Here is a 17,826-nt window from a genome sequence, read left to right as displayed (position 1 = left end):
CTGTGATACTAATCTATATGGAATTAATTTTTCAAGGGCAGAGTGTTAATTAACTATTGCTGTTATTTTGTGCATTATAACTGTAGCTGCTATTGTTAAAGTAAGGACTACGTTATTGTTTCATTTTGTGGGGAAGCAGTTCTCACCTCAATAACCAGTGGTGTGTATTTTCCCCCTGATGCTCATCCATGTTACGTTCTTTTTTATTTTTGCTTAAATATCAAGGTTAATAGAAAGAGAGAGAGACAATTTGAAAGCAGTCAGACTGGTGAGCTGGAATGTTAGGGGACAGGGGGTCTTATTAAAAGATCTAAAGTGTTTTCTCATTTGAAGGCTTTGAAGACTGATATTGCTATCCTCCAGGAACCTCATTTGCATTTGTGTAATCATAGACTACGAAAGGCAAGGATTGGACATGTTTTTTTTCATTCTGGCTTGAAGGTGTAGCTGTTCTATTATACCATTGTCTACAATTGTCCTTGGAACAAATCATATGAGATCCGAATGGATCATTATATTGTCAATGCATTATTTTACACCCCTGTAATCCTTTCATGTATTTATGCCCCCAATTGGGATTGTGCCTTCCCTTTTAGAAGACACATTCCTGTTTAGATTCCATCATATTATTCTTAAAGGCGATCGTAAATTGGTTTGAGATCCTACCCTTTGATAATTCATTCAAAATCCAAAATAGCTAAAGCCCTTACTACATTCATAGCCCTAATTGGCAATGACAAATAAGTTCTCATTTTATTCTCATACCAAACACAATCCTGGATATATTATTTATTTATAAATAAACAACTCTTAACCTCAAGAGGTAAGATTCTAGACATATTCCAGTCATTTGGTTTCCTTTCATGCTATACATTCTATTTTGATAAAACAGAATGTTTCTTTATTAACAAAGCAGCAAACCCAATACAACCTGACCATGTTGATTTCTCTTTTAATTTGGTCTTATGTTTGGATTTTTGATATGGGTGTGAGAGGAATTAACTACTTTTTTGTAATTTTACTGTGTCTGAAACACACATGGTTTTATCACCCAGTTTGCCTGGGCAGTTTTAACCTGCAGCATAATCAGAGTAGCAGCACCGAGCTGATTTGAAGCCCTTCCATGAAAAAACAGGACTGTCTTTCTCATGCTCACAAAAGCAAAGGAAAAGCAAATCAAACGGGCAAATGGAACAATTAGTGACATTGTCCTACACTGCTTGTCTTGGTCTAAGTAGTTCAGGTTGAAGTCTGTACCTGTAACGCCACCAGTATGTGACGTTCGTTACGCAGAGCCCCGCCCTATTTTGAATGCACTGACTTGCAAATGTTTAGTGAGGCTGCAACCAACAGCGGCAACACCATCAACTTGGAGGAGTACACGACATCAGTCAACAACTACATCAGCAGCAATGACGTTACAGTCTTCAAGTCCATCACCATGAGACCAAACAAAAAGCTGTGAATGACTGCAGAGGTACGTGAACTGCTCAAAGCTCAAGACCCTGTCTTCAGGAAGGGTGACAAGGGGGCCCTAAGAACAGCGAGGACCAAACTGTCTAAAGCCATTAGAGGAGCAAAGCGTGCACACGGGCAGAAAATTCACAGCCACTTCCAGGACAGCAGTGACACACGGTGCATGTGGCAGGGCATTCAGGCCGTCACAAACTACAGGACTAAAGCCTCTGCATGTGACAGTGATTCCTCCCTATCAGGTGCGATGAATGACAATGCACAATTTGACAAACAGAACAACTGTGAGGAAGTCCAACCCTCCTTCCAGTGATCAGCTGCTGTGTCTAACCACCGCGGACGCGAGGTAAACTCTTCAGAGAGTTTACTCACGAAAGGCTGCTGGACCAGACAACTTTCCTGAAAGATGCTCAGAAAATGTGCAGACCAGCTGGCAGATGTTCGCACAGACATCTTCAACATCTTCAGCACCGCAGTGTTCCTACGTGTCTCAAGGCCACCACGTGACCATGTCGAAGTACTTACACCCATCATGATGAAACATATGAAGACCCTGCTGCCCTCCACCCTGGACCCACTGCATATCGACTATCGTCCAAACCGCTCCACGGACAATGCCATCGCCGCCACCCTGCATCTGACCCTCACCCACCTGGACAATAAGGACACATACACACGAATGCTGTTAATAGACTTCAGTTCAGCATTCAGCACCATCATTCCTCAGCACCTGGTCGAGCAGCTGAGCCTGCTGGGCCTGAACACCTCCCTCTGCAACTGGACCTCAGTCTGTGCAGAAGATCCTACAGCAGATTGTGAAGACAGCTGAAAATACCATTGGAGTCTCTCTTCCCTCCATAACGGACACATGCTGCATCCGGAAAACCACCAGCATTGTGAAGGACTCTACACACCCCTCAAATGCTCTTTCCACTCCTAACCATCCGAAAAAAGATACCAAAGCATCCGGACCCTCACTGGCAGAATGTGCAAAAGCTTCTTTCCACAGACATTCCACTCTGGTCTGACACCCTCAGACACACAACCTACCTCTGTTATATTGAGTAATATTATCGGTCTATTATCCATTCCATTTTGCACAACACTATTTTACTTTGCACATTTATTATTCATTTCACCCGTTTAGCGCCATCTGTCTCATTGTTGTTTACGTGTTTTAGTTAAATGCTACTCTTTTCACTGCATGTGTCCCCTGTTTGCACTTTATGTAGCCCAGTTTGTCTGTCAGACACATGCAATTTATGTCAGTATGTAACTTTGTCTAATTGTTCAAGTGTTTCATGTAGCACCAGGTTCCAGAGAAATGTTATTCTGCTTCACTAGGTACTCTCTAACACGTGTTTATAGCTGAAACGACAATAAAGCTCAACTTCAACTTCAGCTTCAAAGTCGTGAACCAGTGCCTCATGCTTCATCTCTGCCGTGACAGAAGGGGATTAATTATATAGTGGAATTAGTAAAGTTTCAAAGCTCAGTCTCGGGATCCTCTGGCAGATTCAGTTGCCTGCAGCATTCATTGAGTTCAAATATTTGAAGATTGAGTCAGCATTATTGAACATTCACTTCACACAGCAAAAGGCCTGTGAATCCATGCAAACTGGTCTGCTGAAACAGCCCATCAAACCTCAGTCACTCAAGCAGCTCGTAATTATTTTAAATCACTTATATGATAGAAAAGCAATGACATTTTTTTTTATCAGAGCAAAAATCAGAAGTACAGACCGCAAGCAAGGGTTGCATTACCTCAAAATATCTCCTTCTTAAAAAGTCAGTGAAAAAGTGAAGTGAAGTGAGTGTCATTGTGAAACAGTGCAGCACAGCACACGCTGACACAACAAAATGTGTCTGCTTTTAACCATCACCCTGAGTGAGCAGTGGGCAGCCATGACAGGCGCCTGGGGAGCTGTGTGTGGGGACGGTGCTTTTTTCAGTGGCACCTCAGTGACACCTTGGCGGACCGGGATTCAAACTGCAACCTTCCGTTTCCTTACCCACTAGGACACCACTGCCCCAAAAGTGACTCTTTTATATGCTAGGTCAATTATGCAATTAAAAATTGTAGCAGCAATCAATATGTTGTTTCAGTTCTTTATTTAATGCTAGCTACCATTTATTGCCAGAAGTCTCATAACACATAAATTTTGCATTGGCCCTTCCTTATAAACTGCACAGCAACATGCAGTACCTTCTATGTACCTGGTACTGTTTACTACTGCCAGAAATAAATGTCCTCAGTGGAGCTCCTGACGGACTGCTGCAGTAGGTGAAAAGAGCAGTCAGAATAAAGGCAGCAGATGAAAGGAAGCCAAAAGAGCATCTGACACTTCAGCCCAGTAAGGAAAAGACTGCAGTTGAACCTGGAAATGTCTAACTTGACCCTCACCAGGTCCTGTGCAACCTCAGGAGGAGCCATCAGCCGTCAGCTGACCACAATGAGCTGTTAAACATCACGGCTGCTGCTTGCAGCTTGCAAAATGCCACTGGATTTTTTCAAACTTTTGTGTGTTTACCCAGACTTTTGTATTTATTATTATAATATAATACATAATACATTTACATCTATCAGATGGCCTTATCCAGATCGACTTACAATCAGTAGTTACAGAGACAGTCCCCCTGGAGACACTCAGAGTGTCTTGCTCAATGACACAATGATAGTAAGTGAGGTTTAATCCTGTGATTTTGTGGTCTTCTGGTTCATAGGCGAGTGTCTTACCCACTAGGCAACTTCCAATAATAAATAATAATGATGTCACAATGTTTCTTCTGGATTCAATTAGAAAGAACTTCAAATTGCAAAAAACAAATCAATACAACATGGATCATAGGTTGGGACTCACTGAGGTTTGCCTTTTGCTTTGCATGTAAGCTCCAGGTTTTCTCCTTCCCGTGTCAAGCCTTCAGGAAACTCCACCACAATCTTCACCTCAGGCTTATCTACGGAACACAAGCACACGCACATAAAAAAAAACCATACAGGAATTGAACTGTTGCCATAGTGCAACCTGGCTCATGCAGCTACAGACATATAAGGTTTAATTCCAATAGTTTAGGTAGCAGTCATGACGTTTTCTCCTCTTTCCCCCAAGTTCACTGAAATGTCAATCTGTTACAGTTGAGCCAATCCTTCCTGTCTTTAATCTCAAAAAGGTCAGAGTACACAGTCAGCTACAGTATCCAAATTAATTCATAAGCAGCAAAGATCAGGAGAGGGTAAATGAACCTTTCTTTGATTTGACATTCACCGTATCCCCAGATGAATCAATACTTTATTTACAGCACATGTGGGCTGCAGAATGGAGACAGGGCCACTCACACTGCACCTCCAGAAAAGTCTGGGCCTGGAGATCCTTCGTGGCTGGGTGGTGCACGACACAGGTGACTGGTGTGCCATCATCCTCCTTGTAAACCATGAGCGTGAGGCGGCTGGTGATGGTGAACATCCTATCATACGTCTCCTCAACCACCGACACACCTGGAAGTTTAAAGAAGGAACGTTGATTAAACTTATCCATGGCTGAACTAAAAATCTTCAGTGCTGGTGGTGAGGTTAGATTTTTAACACACATGATCGGATTTCAAACCACAGGATAACCCACATTTTTCAATGTTGTGTGACATTTTTTGCAAATTTCAGAATTGACTTGTTTCCATCAGGCATATTTTTTATCCCTTAATTTGCAGAATTTAAAAGGTAACAGGATCACAACCACCGACTCACTAGACAATTGAAAGTTAGACTGCCATGAAGCCAAGAGGTTTATAAAAAATATCCAATTAACACATTCAGCAAAAATGTTCATTTTGGAAGGATGTAAGGTGGTTTATTTACAGCACCTCTGACTTGAAAGCACCTGCTTGTGTCCACTTTAATCATATCTGTTTTATCCTGTCTGAGATGCTAAAATTGTCCTAGTCGCTGGTCAACTTTGTGTCTCTGGAAGATGTCTAACTTGTAGTTAAAGCTTCAAAAGCAGCCAGTGGTGCACAAGACTGGTAGGAACGGGCCTGTTCCTGTCAAAGGCCCCATCATTCAGAGACAATTAACACACTGCTGGGACGCAGGGCTCCTCTCGCATTGCTGATCATGCTGGTTTATGCCTGTTTAATGAAGTGAGAAATAATTAGAGGCCAACAGTGACCTATGGTTCATTTGCTCATTCTCTAAAGAGCACAAAGGTTTTTTTTCCACATGATCTAGAAAATCATCACATATATCTTAACAGCGTTAAAAAAAAGACTGCATGGGCACTTTTAGCAGAACCCTATGTGTTCTTTTGTTTTAACCAATGGGATAAAATAAGCTCTGAACACATCAGTTGATGCTGCAGACACACTGTATTAACAAAATGTACACAAATTAACACAAAGACAGGCCAAGACAGAGAAGAGTCTAGATGAGTGTCTTCCTTTAACCTTCAGAGATGGAGGGACCAGGCGAGCAGTACTGGAGGCTCGAAGTATATGAGGTGCAGTGCGAAGTATAATAAGGGCTGTGAGGTAGGATGGTGCTACTCCATGTTTGGCTTTGTAGGCCAGCATCAGTATTTTGAACCTGATGCATGCAGCTACTGGGAGCCAGTGGAGGGAACGTAGCAGAGGGGTGGTGTGGGAGAATTTGGAAAGGTTAAAGCTCAGTCTTGCTGCTGCATTTTGTATTAGTTGTAGAGGTTGAATGGTACATAGAGGTAGACCATAGAGGATGTGATTCTCTGGATTTTTTTTCTCATTTTGTCTCTCATAGTTGAGGTATACCTATGATGAAAATTATAGGCCTCTCTCATCTTTCTAAGTGGTAGAACTTGCACAATTGGTGGCTGACTAAATACCTTTTTGCCCCACTGTATATTTCCATTCACTTTACTTCTTTCTTTACCTTTCAAAAATCTCACATCTTCCTGTTCCTGTTCAATTGGTGTTCGTTTTTTCTTAATTTTGCCCAGGAATGATAATCAAATAGACTTTGAGCAAACATTTAGATTACAGAAGTCCCTAATTTTATCATTTCACTCACTCAAACAGAAATTGCTACCTTGGAGTTAATCCATTGAATTAATCCGTTATTCCCCTCCAATGTTCTGTCACCTTCTGAGTGCTTCTTTAGGGGACATGCCTAGCTAAATTCTAAAATCTCCTTCTTTAAGCATTGATAGTTTACGAGATTCCTTCAGCAATATCTCAAAAGAAATATTGAAGTTGGTTTGATGTTGATGTTGGCCAAATTGTTTGGGGGAAAATTTTTGGTTTTTGTGAGAGAATCAGTTTTTCCAAAACCTTCAAGATAAAGGGGAGTTTAGAAATGATAAAAAATGTGTCTAGAGTGTCTAGATGTGGTTTCTTTATAAGTGATTGCACTAAAGCCTGTTCGAGGTAGGCTAATACAATGTCTGAGTCTGAATGCAAGGACCTAAAACCATAAAAATATCTTTAATGAGACAATGGGACAATCTGTATTATCTGTTCCATATTCAAAATAACTTCCTCACTGATGGACAGAGACACTAGCTTAAATTGACTAAAGGATGTTGAGCAAGAAGGTGAAGCAAATGGATCATAAGTGGGGTGTAATGAGAGCTCTAATATTTTAAATTTCGTCCGCACAAAATGGTACGGAAGAGAATTCCAGGCTGTTCACTAGTATATGCACAGTTTTTCCTTTAGAATCTCTAATGACACCTGAAGCCGATTCTTCACCACAGGTGCTCAGCCTTCCTACATTCACAACTAAATGATTGAGTTTAAATCATTTTGCCAAGGTTCAGATGTTCATCATGTTCTGTTTGAGTTTGAGAACTCTAATGATCCTAGGAGCTATGTTGTCTGGGGCACTTGATGCCCCTGGTAGGGTCTCCCATGACAAATTGATCTTAGGTAAAGGGTGAGACAAAGAACGTTTCAGAAGACCTTTCATAGAAGTAATAACCCGGAGGGTTACTGGGGGCCCCACCATGGAGCCAGGCCTGGGGTTGGGGTCTGTGAGCGAGTGCCTGGTGCCCACCACCTGCAGGAGGAACATGAAGGGTCTGGTGCAATGTGGATAGGGTGGCAGACCAAGGCGGGAGCTTTGGTGGTCCGATCCCTGGACAAGGAAACTGGCTATTGGGACATGGAAAATCACCTCTCTGGTGGGGAAGGGGCTGGAGCTTGTGGAAGAGGTTGAGCGGTACTGGTACTGATTTAGTCGGACTCACCTCGACACATAGCATTGGCTCTGGAACCCAAGTCCTTGAGAGAGGTTGGACACTCTCCTTTACTGGAGTTGCTCTGGGTGAGATGCGAAGGGTTGGCTTTTTGTTAGCCCCAAGACTCTCACCTTGTTTGTTAGAACAAGAGGGTAGCTTCCCTGCGCCTTCGGGTCAAGGAATGGGTCCTGACTGTTGTTTGCACTTATGCTGTAAGTAACAGCTCAGAGTACCCACCCTTTTTGGAGTCCCTGGGTCGAGTGCTCCGACTGGGGACTCCATTATCCTGCTGGGGAACTTCAACACACTCACATGGGTAATGACAGCACCTGGAGGCATGATTGGGAGAAATGGCCCGCTGGATCTTAACTCAGGTGGTGTTTCATTATTGGACTTTTGTGCAAGCTGAACATAAGGATGCCCATTGGTACACTTGGTACCAGGGCAGCATAGGTCGCAGGCCGATGATTGACTTTGTAGTCGTATCATCTGACCTGCGACCATATGAGTGAAGAGAGGAGTGGAGCTGTCAACTGATCACCACCTGGTGGTGAGTTGGATCAGATGGCAGGCAAAGATGCCATGTAGACCTGGCCGACCCAAATGTATAGTGAGGGTCTGCTGGAAACAACTGGCAGAGGAAGCTGTCAAGATGGTCTTCAATTCCCACCTCTGGCAGAGCTTTGACCACGTCCCGAGAGCAGTGGGGGACATTGACAAGGTTGCCGGTGCCAGTTGTGGCGGAAACCCCCTACCCGCTGGTCGACACCAGAGGTTAGGGGAGCTGTCAGGCTGAAGAGGGAGGCCTATAGGGCATGGTTGGTCTGTGGGCCTCCAGAAGCAGCAGACAGGTACTGGATGGCCAAGCGGGGTGCAGCAGTGGCAGTCGCCAAGGCAAAATCTCGGGACTGGGAGGAGTTCGGTGAGGCCATGGAGAAAGACTACCAATCGACTCCAAAGAGGTTCTGGTGCCGGGTGAGAGCAGACAAAGGCAGCAACTTGCTCACACTGTTTACAGTGGGGATGGGGCTATAGTCGGGCAGTGGAAGGAATACTTTGAAGAACCTCAATCTCACCAATGTGCATTCCAAGGATGAACCAGTGCTGGGATACCTGGGTATGGAATGTCCAATCTCATGGGCAGAAATTGCTGAGGTAGTCAAATAGCTACACAGTGGCGGAGCCCTGGGGGTGGATGAGATCTGTCCTGGGTTTCCTCCGTAGGGTGGCCGGGCGCAGCCTTAGAGATAGGGTGAGGAGCTCGGACATTCGGGATGGACTTAAAGTACAACAACTGATCCACCACATCAACAACACACAACATATGATCAAGTTTTAACTCCAGTAATTATCGCACAAGTGAAAAATCGGCTCAAAATGGGCCAGAAATTGCACACTGTCTGCCCAGCTTTACTATGATGGGTGCTGACCCATGTATTTTGCTAGTTATAGATTTAAAGGTGAGTAAGTGTTGTGTTGATTGCTTTGCCACTGCCTTATAGGCCCCTGACCCTAAGGGGTTAACAGGTTTGGAGCTGCAACTGTCATGTGACTGTCTGGGTCGTGGTGGTCTGGGACGTGGGAAGGTGGTGACAGATTCCCAGCATACTTAACCAACGCCGACCTGAGTTTGTTGGACAAACTCACTCAGCTCAGCACTTCTCAGTTCACAGGTCCAAGTATCTACTCTGGGCTGAACTGGCCAACAATTTACACACATCACCCTCCACTGGTTTCAGCCCATTTGAGGTTAGGTTTAGCACATCTTCCTACACCAGGATCCAGCAGTGGACGTCCCTTCAGCTCCTCATCCGGCGCTGTTGTTGGGCCTGGCTGAAGGCCCAGGCATCCATTATCAAGGCCATGCAAAGCTCAGTGGATCTGCATTACCAGCATCACCCTCCTCGCTGTTTGTATCACGCAGGCAACCAAGTATGGTTGTCCACTCGGAACCTGCACCTTCGGACCAAGTCGGAGAAGTTATCCCCCAGGTTCAGTGGTCCATATCGCATCCACTCCTGCATCAACCCTGTCTCTTACTGACTTATCTCCCTCTGTCACTTTGTATCCACCCGTTTTTCACTGTTCTCAACTCTAGCCGCTTGTCACCTCACCTCTACAGCCTCCTACTTGTCCTCCACCTCATCCTCCGCTCTTCTGGAACACAATCCTAAACCTTGTGGCAAGCCTTCCTAGAAGCTTATGAATTAAAAATGGGATGTCATTGAAGTTCATGTGCGTGTCATGACAGGCTTTAATAATTAAAGCCTAGTCATTAATTCTGATCTTGCACAATGGGTGCATATACTTGCATGTGATTGAAGCTTTACTTCTACTCCTGTAACACATTACTACTGTTCCCCTCCACGAGCTGTGAAACTCTTACTTCCACAAAGTGATTTTTACTCCACGTAATAGCAAAATAAAACGAAACAAATCGTGCAATCCTCAACTGACCTGTGAGCTCCTTGTTTCCTTTCCTCCAGGTGATGGAGGCGGCCGGCTTGCTACCCATGGCAGTGCAGCTGATCTCTGTCTCATTGCCCTCACTGACTGCTTCCTCCCGCGACTCAATGATGGGACTGCCAGGTGGAACTGGCATCAGAGAAAACAAAAGAAACAAAGTTTCACCTGTTGGTGAATGGATGCATCAGACCCATATGCTGATGGGGGCTTCAAGCTTGTGTAATGACCTGAGTGGTACAGTACATTACAATAATGTTTTAAATCAAGGAACATTAAAACACATTATGTGGTTAAAATGACTGTTTTGGAGGTCTGTCAGAATTGCAGCTCTTTGATAACAGTTTCGCTTTATAAAAATGTCATGCCTTTAAAGTGAGTTTTGTTTCACTGAAGCACTCGGGATGTCTAAACTCACAGCATCATAAAACCAGACAGAGAGTGCAGGAACTGCTGTGTCTAGCCCCAAACAGCTTCACCATCCACTGCAGTAGAGCCGTAGCAGATGAGTTAGAGTTAATCAAGATGTGACATACCCAGCACAGTGATGTCAGCATACGCCTCCTGTGGTGGGTCTGTGTACAACTGGCACACATACCTCCCCTCATCGGACAGCGTTACGTTGGTCAGTGCCACCCGCAGCTCGTTGTCGGAAAAGTTGACCAAATTAAAGCGGCTGTCCTTTAAGGCTGTGGAGACATGTGACAGGAAAAAATAACTCATTAAAACTCACCAAAACCCCCAATACAGCTGAACAGTCTGAAATATTCTCACATTTCTTTAAGACAAAAAAGAATGAAGTCTAGCACAATTTACCCTCAACATCTCAGTCACTCACTAATTTAGATTTTTTTCTCTACTTTCTATGAGACATATCTCCTTGTCTCATTGACAAGGCCCCTTAATAATTTGTTGGTATGTATCAATACCAATACTTTTGGAGAGGGCTCTATTGATGTCAGGAAAAGTCATTTTTGCAGAGAAAACATTAGAAATTCAAAATGACTTATCTTCTCCCAACAGTGTGAAAAACAAACCAAAAATGACACTGACACTCAGGGCTGGTTGTATCCCTAAATCTGACAGAGAAAAACTAGAACCATCAATTCATAGAGAGAAATGTTCCTGATGTTCACCATCACTCACAGCTCTTGTCAGCTTCCTAATCCTAAATCCTGAATGCATACAGCCAGTCCTCGACCTTAATAATTTGGTGAGGCCTTGAAATTCTTCCCAAGTGTGAATAAAGATGAGGGCTGGATGAGTGCTGGATTTAACTGACTGATGGTTGCTATCTGAACCCTACCAGACCTGAGAGGCTGGAGCTCGGCCCTCTCGCCGTACATAGCTGATAAAAAGCATAAACAGGGTTTGGAGGATGGAATGAAAAAAAAAAAGCAAAACCATCATTAGGACACATTACAGGATCTGAAGTTCTTGCAGAGCCTGACAATAAGTGGATTTGATTGCATTGTGCTGTAGCTGGTTAGTAATGCTATTTAGACCTCAGCCAAAATGTGAGGAAGAGGAAATGTTAAAAATCTCACATGGACTAAATAAAGTAAAATCTGAAAAATACATCACATTGTTCAGAGGGAGATGATTTGTACCCACATGCAACATGCCCTCTTGCTAGGCCTAAGAATAAAGAATGGTACCAAAACATCCTCCGGCAGCAACTTCTCACAACCATGCAAGAACAGAACAGTTTGGTGAAGAACAATGCCTTTTCCAGCATGATGGGGCACCATGCCATGCAGCACCACAAAAGAAAAAACCTAACTGCTGCACCTGCACTTGCATATGCAAAAGTGATCAGGCAAGTGTTTCGAATTTGGCACTGGCAAAGGCACTTGCACCACACATGCCATAATATAATGGGTTTCAGAGCAAAGTGCAGCGCATGTTGTGTCCAGTCTAAAAACAGCTGTAGCACACCAAGTGCGTTAGCACACGTGCCACCCCTGTGTCCAATCATGTTGCACTGATGTCCCTGTATGATAGACAATCACAAATCAGAAGTGTCCCATGTTAAAGCAACGGCAACTTAAATCGCTCTCAACTCGTGGTATGCTAGTTATATAGTTTTTAATATACCTTATATAGTGAATAACTGTGCAATTGTGATTTTTCTCAAATAAATAGCGATTCGATTTTAAAATCATTCAGCCCTCTGCTGCAGTGTATCAAAATGACAATTCACACTCACCTATGAAACAGAAGACCCAGGTTCAAATCCCACTTACTACCATTGTGTCCCTGAGCAAGACACTTTACCCTAAGTTGCTCCAGGGGGGACTGTCCCTGTAACTACTGATTGTAAGTCGCTCTGGATAAGGGCGTCTGATAAATGTTCTAAATGTAAAATGTAAATGTAAATCACCAGCAACACAATGCGAAGTCCAGTCTCCATTCATCCCGATTGTTTCAGCTGGGTTGACAGGACAACTACTGGTTGTCTCAACTCTGGTTCTTGCCTCACGTCAGCTGACTCTACTTAATTTATTGTTCTGGTTCCAGCAGGATTCTCAGGTCCAGTGCTGGATGATCCTTTATCTCTCCAGCGCTAGCTGCTACACCAGCTACTACACCGGGTCAGGACCATAGTGCGTTTTTTTTATAATATATCTGTGATTGGTGTCGTGTTATGACCATCAGAACCCCGAACTCCTCAACCTTGGAAATCACCATCTAACCAAGCCTGATAAAGACACATTAGAGAGACTGCACCGCTGCCACATCCTTCAGTGTCCTAGGACTGCAACACCACCAAGACCCTGCGGCCAGAAGTTCGCTGAAAGCTGTGCGTGAGGAGGTCCATGCTAGGCTAGAAGCTAACCACAGCCGACACGCAGTTCCATTGCTGCTCCTCTCTAATGTGCGCTCTTTGGACAATAAACTGGACTGCCTAATACTACTTCTAACCTCCCGGGAAGAGATAAGACATTGCTGTGTTCTTTTCTTCACCGAAACTTAGCTGCACGATGGCACTGCAGACTCCGCTATCCAGCTGGACACGCTGACCTGCTTCCGCACCGACAGAGATTCCTGGTAAGACGCGCAGCGGTGGCCTGAGTGTCTACATCAATAACAGCTGGTGCAGGAATGCTGCGATCGTCTCTGTGCACTGTTCAGAGCTCGTAGAAGTTTTTGCAGTCAGATGTAGAACGTATGACATCCCGAGAAAGTTCACTGCTGAGATCATCATTGCAGTATACATCCCACCTTGCACTGACAATAAAGCTAAAGTTAGTGGTGCACTCAGTGAACTCTACAACATCATCAGCAACCTGAAGACAGTCTACCCGGACGGCTTCTTCATAGTTGCAGGAAACTTCAACAATGCAAACCTCAAAATTTAATCAAAACATCCATTTTGTAACACGAGACAGCATGTTAGCCCTTGTTACACAAACAACCAGCGTGCATACACCCCTCCACCTCGGACAATCAGACCACATTTACTTACTTACCTACAGACCCATCATCAACCAGCCATCAGAGAGGTGAAAACGTGGCCACAGGCGGCCATCTCTGGCCCCCAGGACTGTTTTGACTGCACAGACTGGGAGAGGTTTAGAGATGCAGCCACCTATGATCACTCTGTGGACTTGGGGGAATACACAATCTCAGTCACCAGCTACATCAGCAAGTGTGTTCCACCTTAAGACACCTGAGAGGCTTTAGACTGCCCTCCAAGGTGCTCCGGAACTTCTACTCCTGCACCATAGAGAGCATCCTGACGGGAATCTCAACCTGGTTCGGGAACAGCACCATGCAGGACAGGTGAGCCCTACAGAGGGTGGTTCGATCAGCTGAACGCATCATCTGTACCAAGCTCCCTGACCTTCAATCCATCTACAGCAAGCGGTGCTGGACCAGGGTCAGGAAGATAGTGAAGGACCTCAGCCACCCCAACAATGGACTGTTCTCTCTGCTGCGATCAGGGAAGTGCTTCAGCTCCCTGAAGGTCAACACAGAGAGAATGAGGAGGAGCTTCTTCCTGCAGGCCATACGAGAGCTCAACCACAACACTACATAGGACAGAACTCCAGCACTTTCACTTTCAATCACTTCTGGACTCTATCCCCCAAGACATTTGCACACCTTCACCCTACTTGTTACACATATTTTATGTAAAAATAAAAACATTTGTAATATTTGTTTATATTTGCATATTTGTTTCACTTGAATTCTTGCAATATTTGCAATATTGAGTTCAATAGCAGTCGCACAAGCATTTCACTGCATATCATACTGTATGACTGTGTACGTGACAAATAAAATTTGAATTTGAAGCTGCGGAACCTGGTGAAAGTGGGTGGTAGTAGCCTAGTGGGTAACACACTTGCCAATGAACCAGAAGACATAGGTTCAAATCCCACTTAACCCTAAATTGCTACTGGGGGGACTGTCCCTGTAACTACTGATTATAAGTCGCTCTGGATAAGGGCGTCGGATAAATCCTGTAAATGTAAATGGTGAAAACCAGGGACTCTGACTTCTGGTCCAAAGAAAAAGAGGCTTATTCTACAGCCAGAGCCAAACTGTCACAGGCCATTAAGGAGGCAAAGCAAGCCTATTAAGAGAAAATCAACAGCCACTTCACATCTTCACAGCCTCCCTCCTCCCATCCCCACATTGTTCTACCGAGAACCATTGAGAGTGTTCTCTGCTGCTATATCACTGTCTGGTACAGGAACACTGCTGCTGAAGGTCCTGCTGCAGATAGTGAAGTCAGTAGAGCGCAGAGAGGGAACCAGCCTCCCGACTGAACGTGTGGAGAGAATCTCAGGCCTGCCTTCCCAGCCTGGAGATGTATCCATAATCCTGAACCAGTCTGCCCTCTCCCAGCCAGCAGAGGAGGACAGCTGGTTCTACGGGTGTGCTGTTCTTGTCACTACCTGCTCTGCAATGTTATTGTGCCCCTGTTCCACCAGGTGGTGCATTATCACTCTGTCTGTCTTGCCCTAATTACTTTAATTACTTTCACTTTTCACATTCTTATTTAATTAATTGACTTTACTCCCTAATTAGGCTCAACTATTGTTTATTAATTAATAGCTTGATATTTAATGTCTGCTGCCTGGGACAGTGCTGCCGGGAAGGACGGGGCCTTGTCTGAAAGCCGAAGAAAGTTCAAATGACTATAAACCAGGAGTATCAAACTCATCCTGCGAGATCACTACAAACAGATCTAGGATTATGACCATCTGACACAAAGCACTGACAACACACAAACTACATATCCCACAATGCAACGCTTCAGTTGCATTGTGATCTTTAAATGTGATCTTTAAACCACAGATAAATCTGTACGAAATTCTTTATTTTTTATCTCAAACTCACCAAAGCGATTGTCACATCGCCAGGTCCGAACAACTGATCTATTCGGTCTACCTCTATGTACCATCCGACCTCTACAACTCAAACAAAATGCAGCAGCAAGACTGATCTTCAACCTTCCCAAATTCTCCCACACCACCCCTCTGCTACGTTCCCTCCACTGACTCCCAGTAGCTGCACACATCAGGTTCAAAATACTGATGCTGGCCTACAAAGTAGCACCATCCTACCTCACAGCCCTTATTACACCTCGCACTGCACCTCGTTTACTCCGAGCCTCCAGTACTGCTCGCCTGGTCCCTCCATCGCTAAAGGTAAAAGGAAAAAATTCATCTACACTCTTCTCCATGGTGGAATGAACTTCCCCTTGAGGTCAGAACAGCTCAGTCAGTGAGCACCTTCAAACAGCAGTTCAAGACCTTCCTCTTTAGAGAATATTTAGATTAAATTTCTTATTGTCTAACTTATGTACAGAATCTACAACAAGAGTGAATAAAAATATTGTAGTAATCGTTGGGTGTCCTAATGAACCAGAACTGATCACTTCATCGATGGTAACTTGAAATCACGTTGTAAGTCGCTCTGGATAAGGGCGTCTGCCAAATGCCTGAAATGTAAATGTATATGAAGTGATCTGGCCGAGTTTGAAACATGTGCTCTAAACCATTCATCAACACTACATATATAAGGTCTGTGTGTATGCTGACACAAGAGCATATGAATAAGCTCCCAGTCAGAGTGTTCTTCTCTCTATGCTGGAGATATTTTTTACTTAACTGGACAGCAAAGCAATAAAAATAGGAAATACTGATCAAAAGACCCATTCTCTGGGTTGAAATCACAGAATCAAGTTGTATATACAGTCAACATGAATGTTTTAGACTGTAACTCATTCAGATACCTTTATGAATGGATCTATTTTAGTGTTTTCACTAGAAATTTAATTTATCTTTTGCCCTGTTTGTATGTCTGTTGTTTTTTGTGATTGTGGCTGTGTGATAAGATGTGACATGACAAAGTCAAAGTGGTGCACTCACGCCTGACATCTCTGAAGTAGATGGTCTGTCGGTTGGGGTTGAGCAACTGGATGACTGAGTCATCGTTGTTCTTCACCCGACAGCTGATGGTGGCCGTCTCACCCTCCACCACCGAAATCATGTCAGTCACCAGATTCTGACCCTGGGCTGTGGAACAGGAGAGGAAAGAGGTGTTATTCCAACATGATATTAAAAATAAAAACAAGCCACGTTCAACATTATGATTATCAGAGAGAATTTTGGTGTGCTTTTCTTGCATTTTTGTTACAATGGATTACCAATAATAATAATAATAATAATAATAATAATAATAATAATAATAATAGTGATAATACAGTATGAAGATGTTGACATGGATGGAAACCTCAAATTGTCCTTTTTTTTGGTTTATTATCTGTGGGTTTGGCTTTTCAAACCAGATTACTTTCACTAGATAAGAGCTTATAACATCTGGCAATCCAAACATTTTTCTCTATAAGAAAAATGTTTGAATGGACATCCCCAAAATTAAACAGAGAATATCTCTGCAACTGCATGGTCTATTAGTATAATTTTTTTATTCTAAATCATAATGCTCCTGAAGTTACTCCAGAGTGTAAGCAATATTCCTCAAGTAACCCATACTATTACATCCTTATAATAAATCTGCATCAAACATATTGCTATAAACAGTGGTGGAATGTAGCAAAGTATTTGTACTTTGTTACTGTACTTAAGTCCATTTTTACGTATCTGTACTTTACTTAAGTAAAAATAATAATTCATACTTTTTATTTTACTCCACTACATTTTGCGGCAATTATCTGTTCTTTCTACTCCACTACATTTCTACAATTTATGCCGTTAATCGTTACGTTTTATGAACACAATTTTCTCAAAATCTTGGATGAAAAAATAGTTTGCCTATTGCGTTCTGGCGTTGTTTGCCATTTCCTACCAATCAGGCTTTATTGGCGTTTAAATGAACGCCGTTCATTGAATGAGTTCATGAACAACACTGGTCCAGCTTGGCTGGAAGTGGAGCTTTCCGCCTGTTTCACAATCGGTAGTCATCGCTGACTAGAGATGTGATCACAATAGACCCACACTCCTGTATTTCCTGGGTTTCTCACATATTTCAGGACCCCCTCCAATTTGGTTTTGTATTAACTTAAATGTAATCTCTCGTAATGATATTTATATACATAGTTTAACACAGTAAATAGGTCTAATAATATACTTGATTGTGCTAGTTACTTTGTTACCACTGGTGTTTGGTTACTGTTGTGTTTCCCTTTTACTGCTCTTAACAGAAGTGTTGAATA

General features: G+C 43.4%; 1 protein-coding gene across 2 annotated transcripts in view; it reads right to left on the bottom strand.

The window, feature by feature from the left end:
* The window catches only part of cadm1b (cell adhesion molecule 1b), a 125,393-nt gene that overhangs the window by 13,701 nt on the left and 93,866 nt on the right, over window positions 1-17,826 (bottom strand). For both annotated transcript variants that reach the window (XM_028967061.1, XM_028967067.1), the window contains 5 exons: window positions 16,523-16,669; window positions 10,676-10,828; window positions 10,134-10,271; window positions 4,811-4,969; window positions 4,335-4,431 (listed from right to left, as the gene is read on the bottom strand). In XM_028967061.1, the coding sequence (XP_028822894.1) occupies window positions 4,335-4,431; window positions 4,811-4,969; window positions 10,134-10,271; window positions 10,676-10,828; window positions 16,523-16,669 (694 nt within the window). The remainder of the gene's footprint in view (window positions 1-4,334; window positions 4,432-4,810; window positions 4,970-10,133; window positions 10,272-10,675; window positions 10,829-16,522; window positions 16,670-17,826) is intronic.

This window comes from Denticeps clupeoides, chromosome 2 (genome assembly GCF_900700375.1).
Source record: "Denticeps clupeoides chromosome 2, fDenClu1.1, whole genome shotgun sequence".
Taxonomy (NCBI): Eukaryota; Metazoa; Chordata; class Actinopteri; order Clupeiformes; family Denticipitidae; genus Denticeps; species Denticeps clupeoides.
This window is presented reverse-complemented; position numbering and strand designations above follow the sequence as displayed.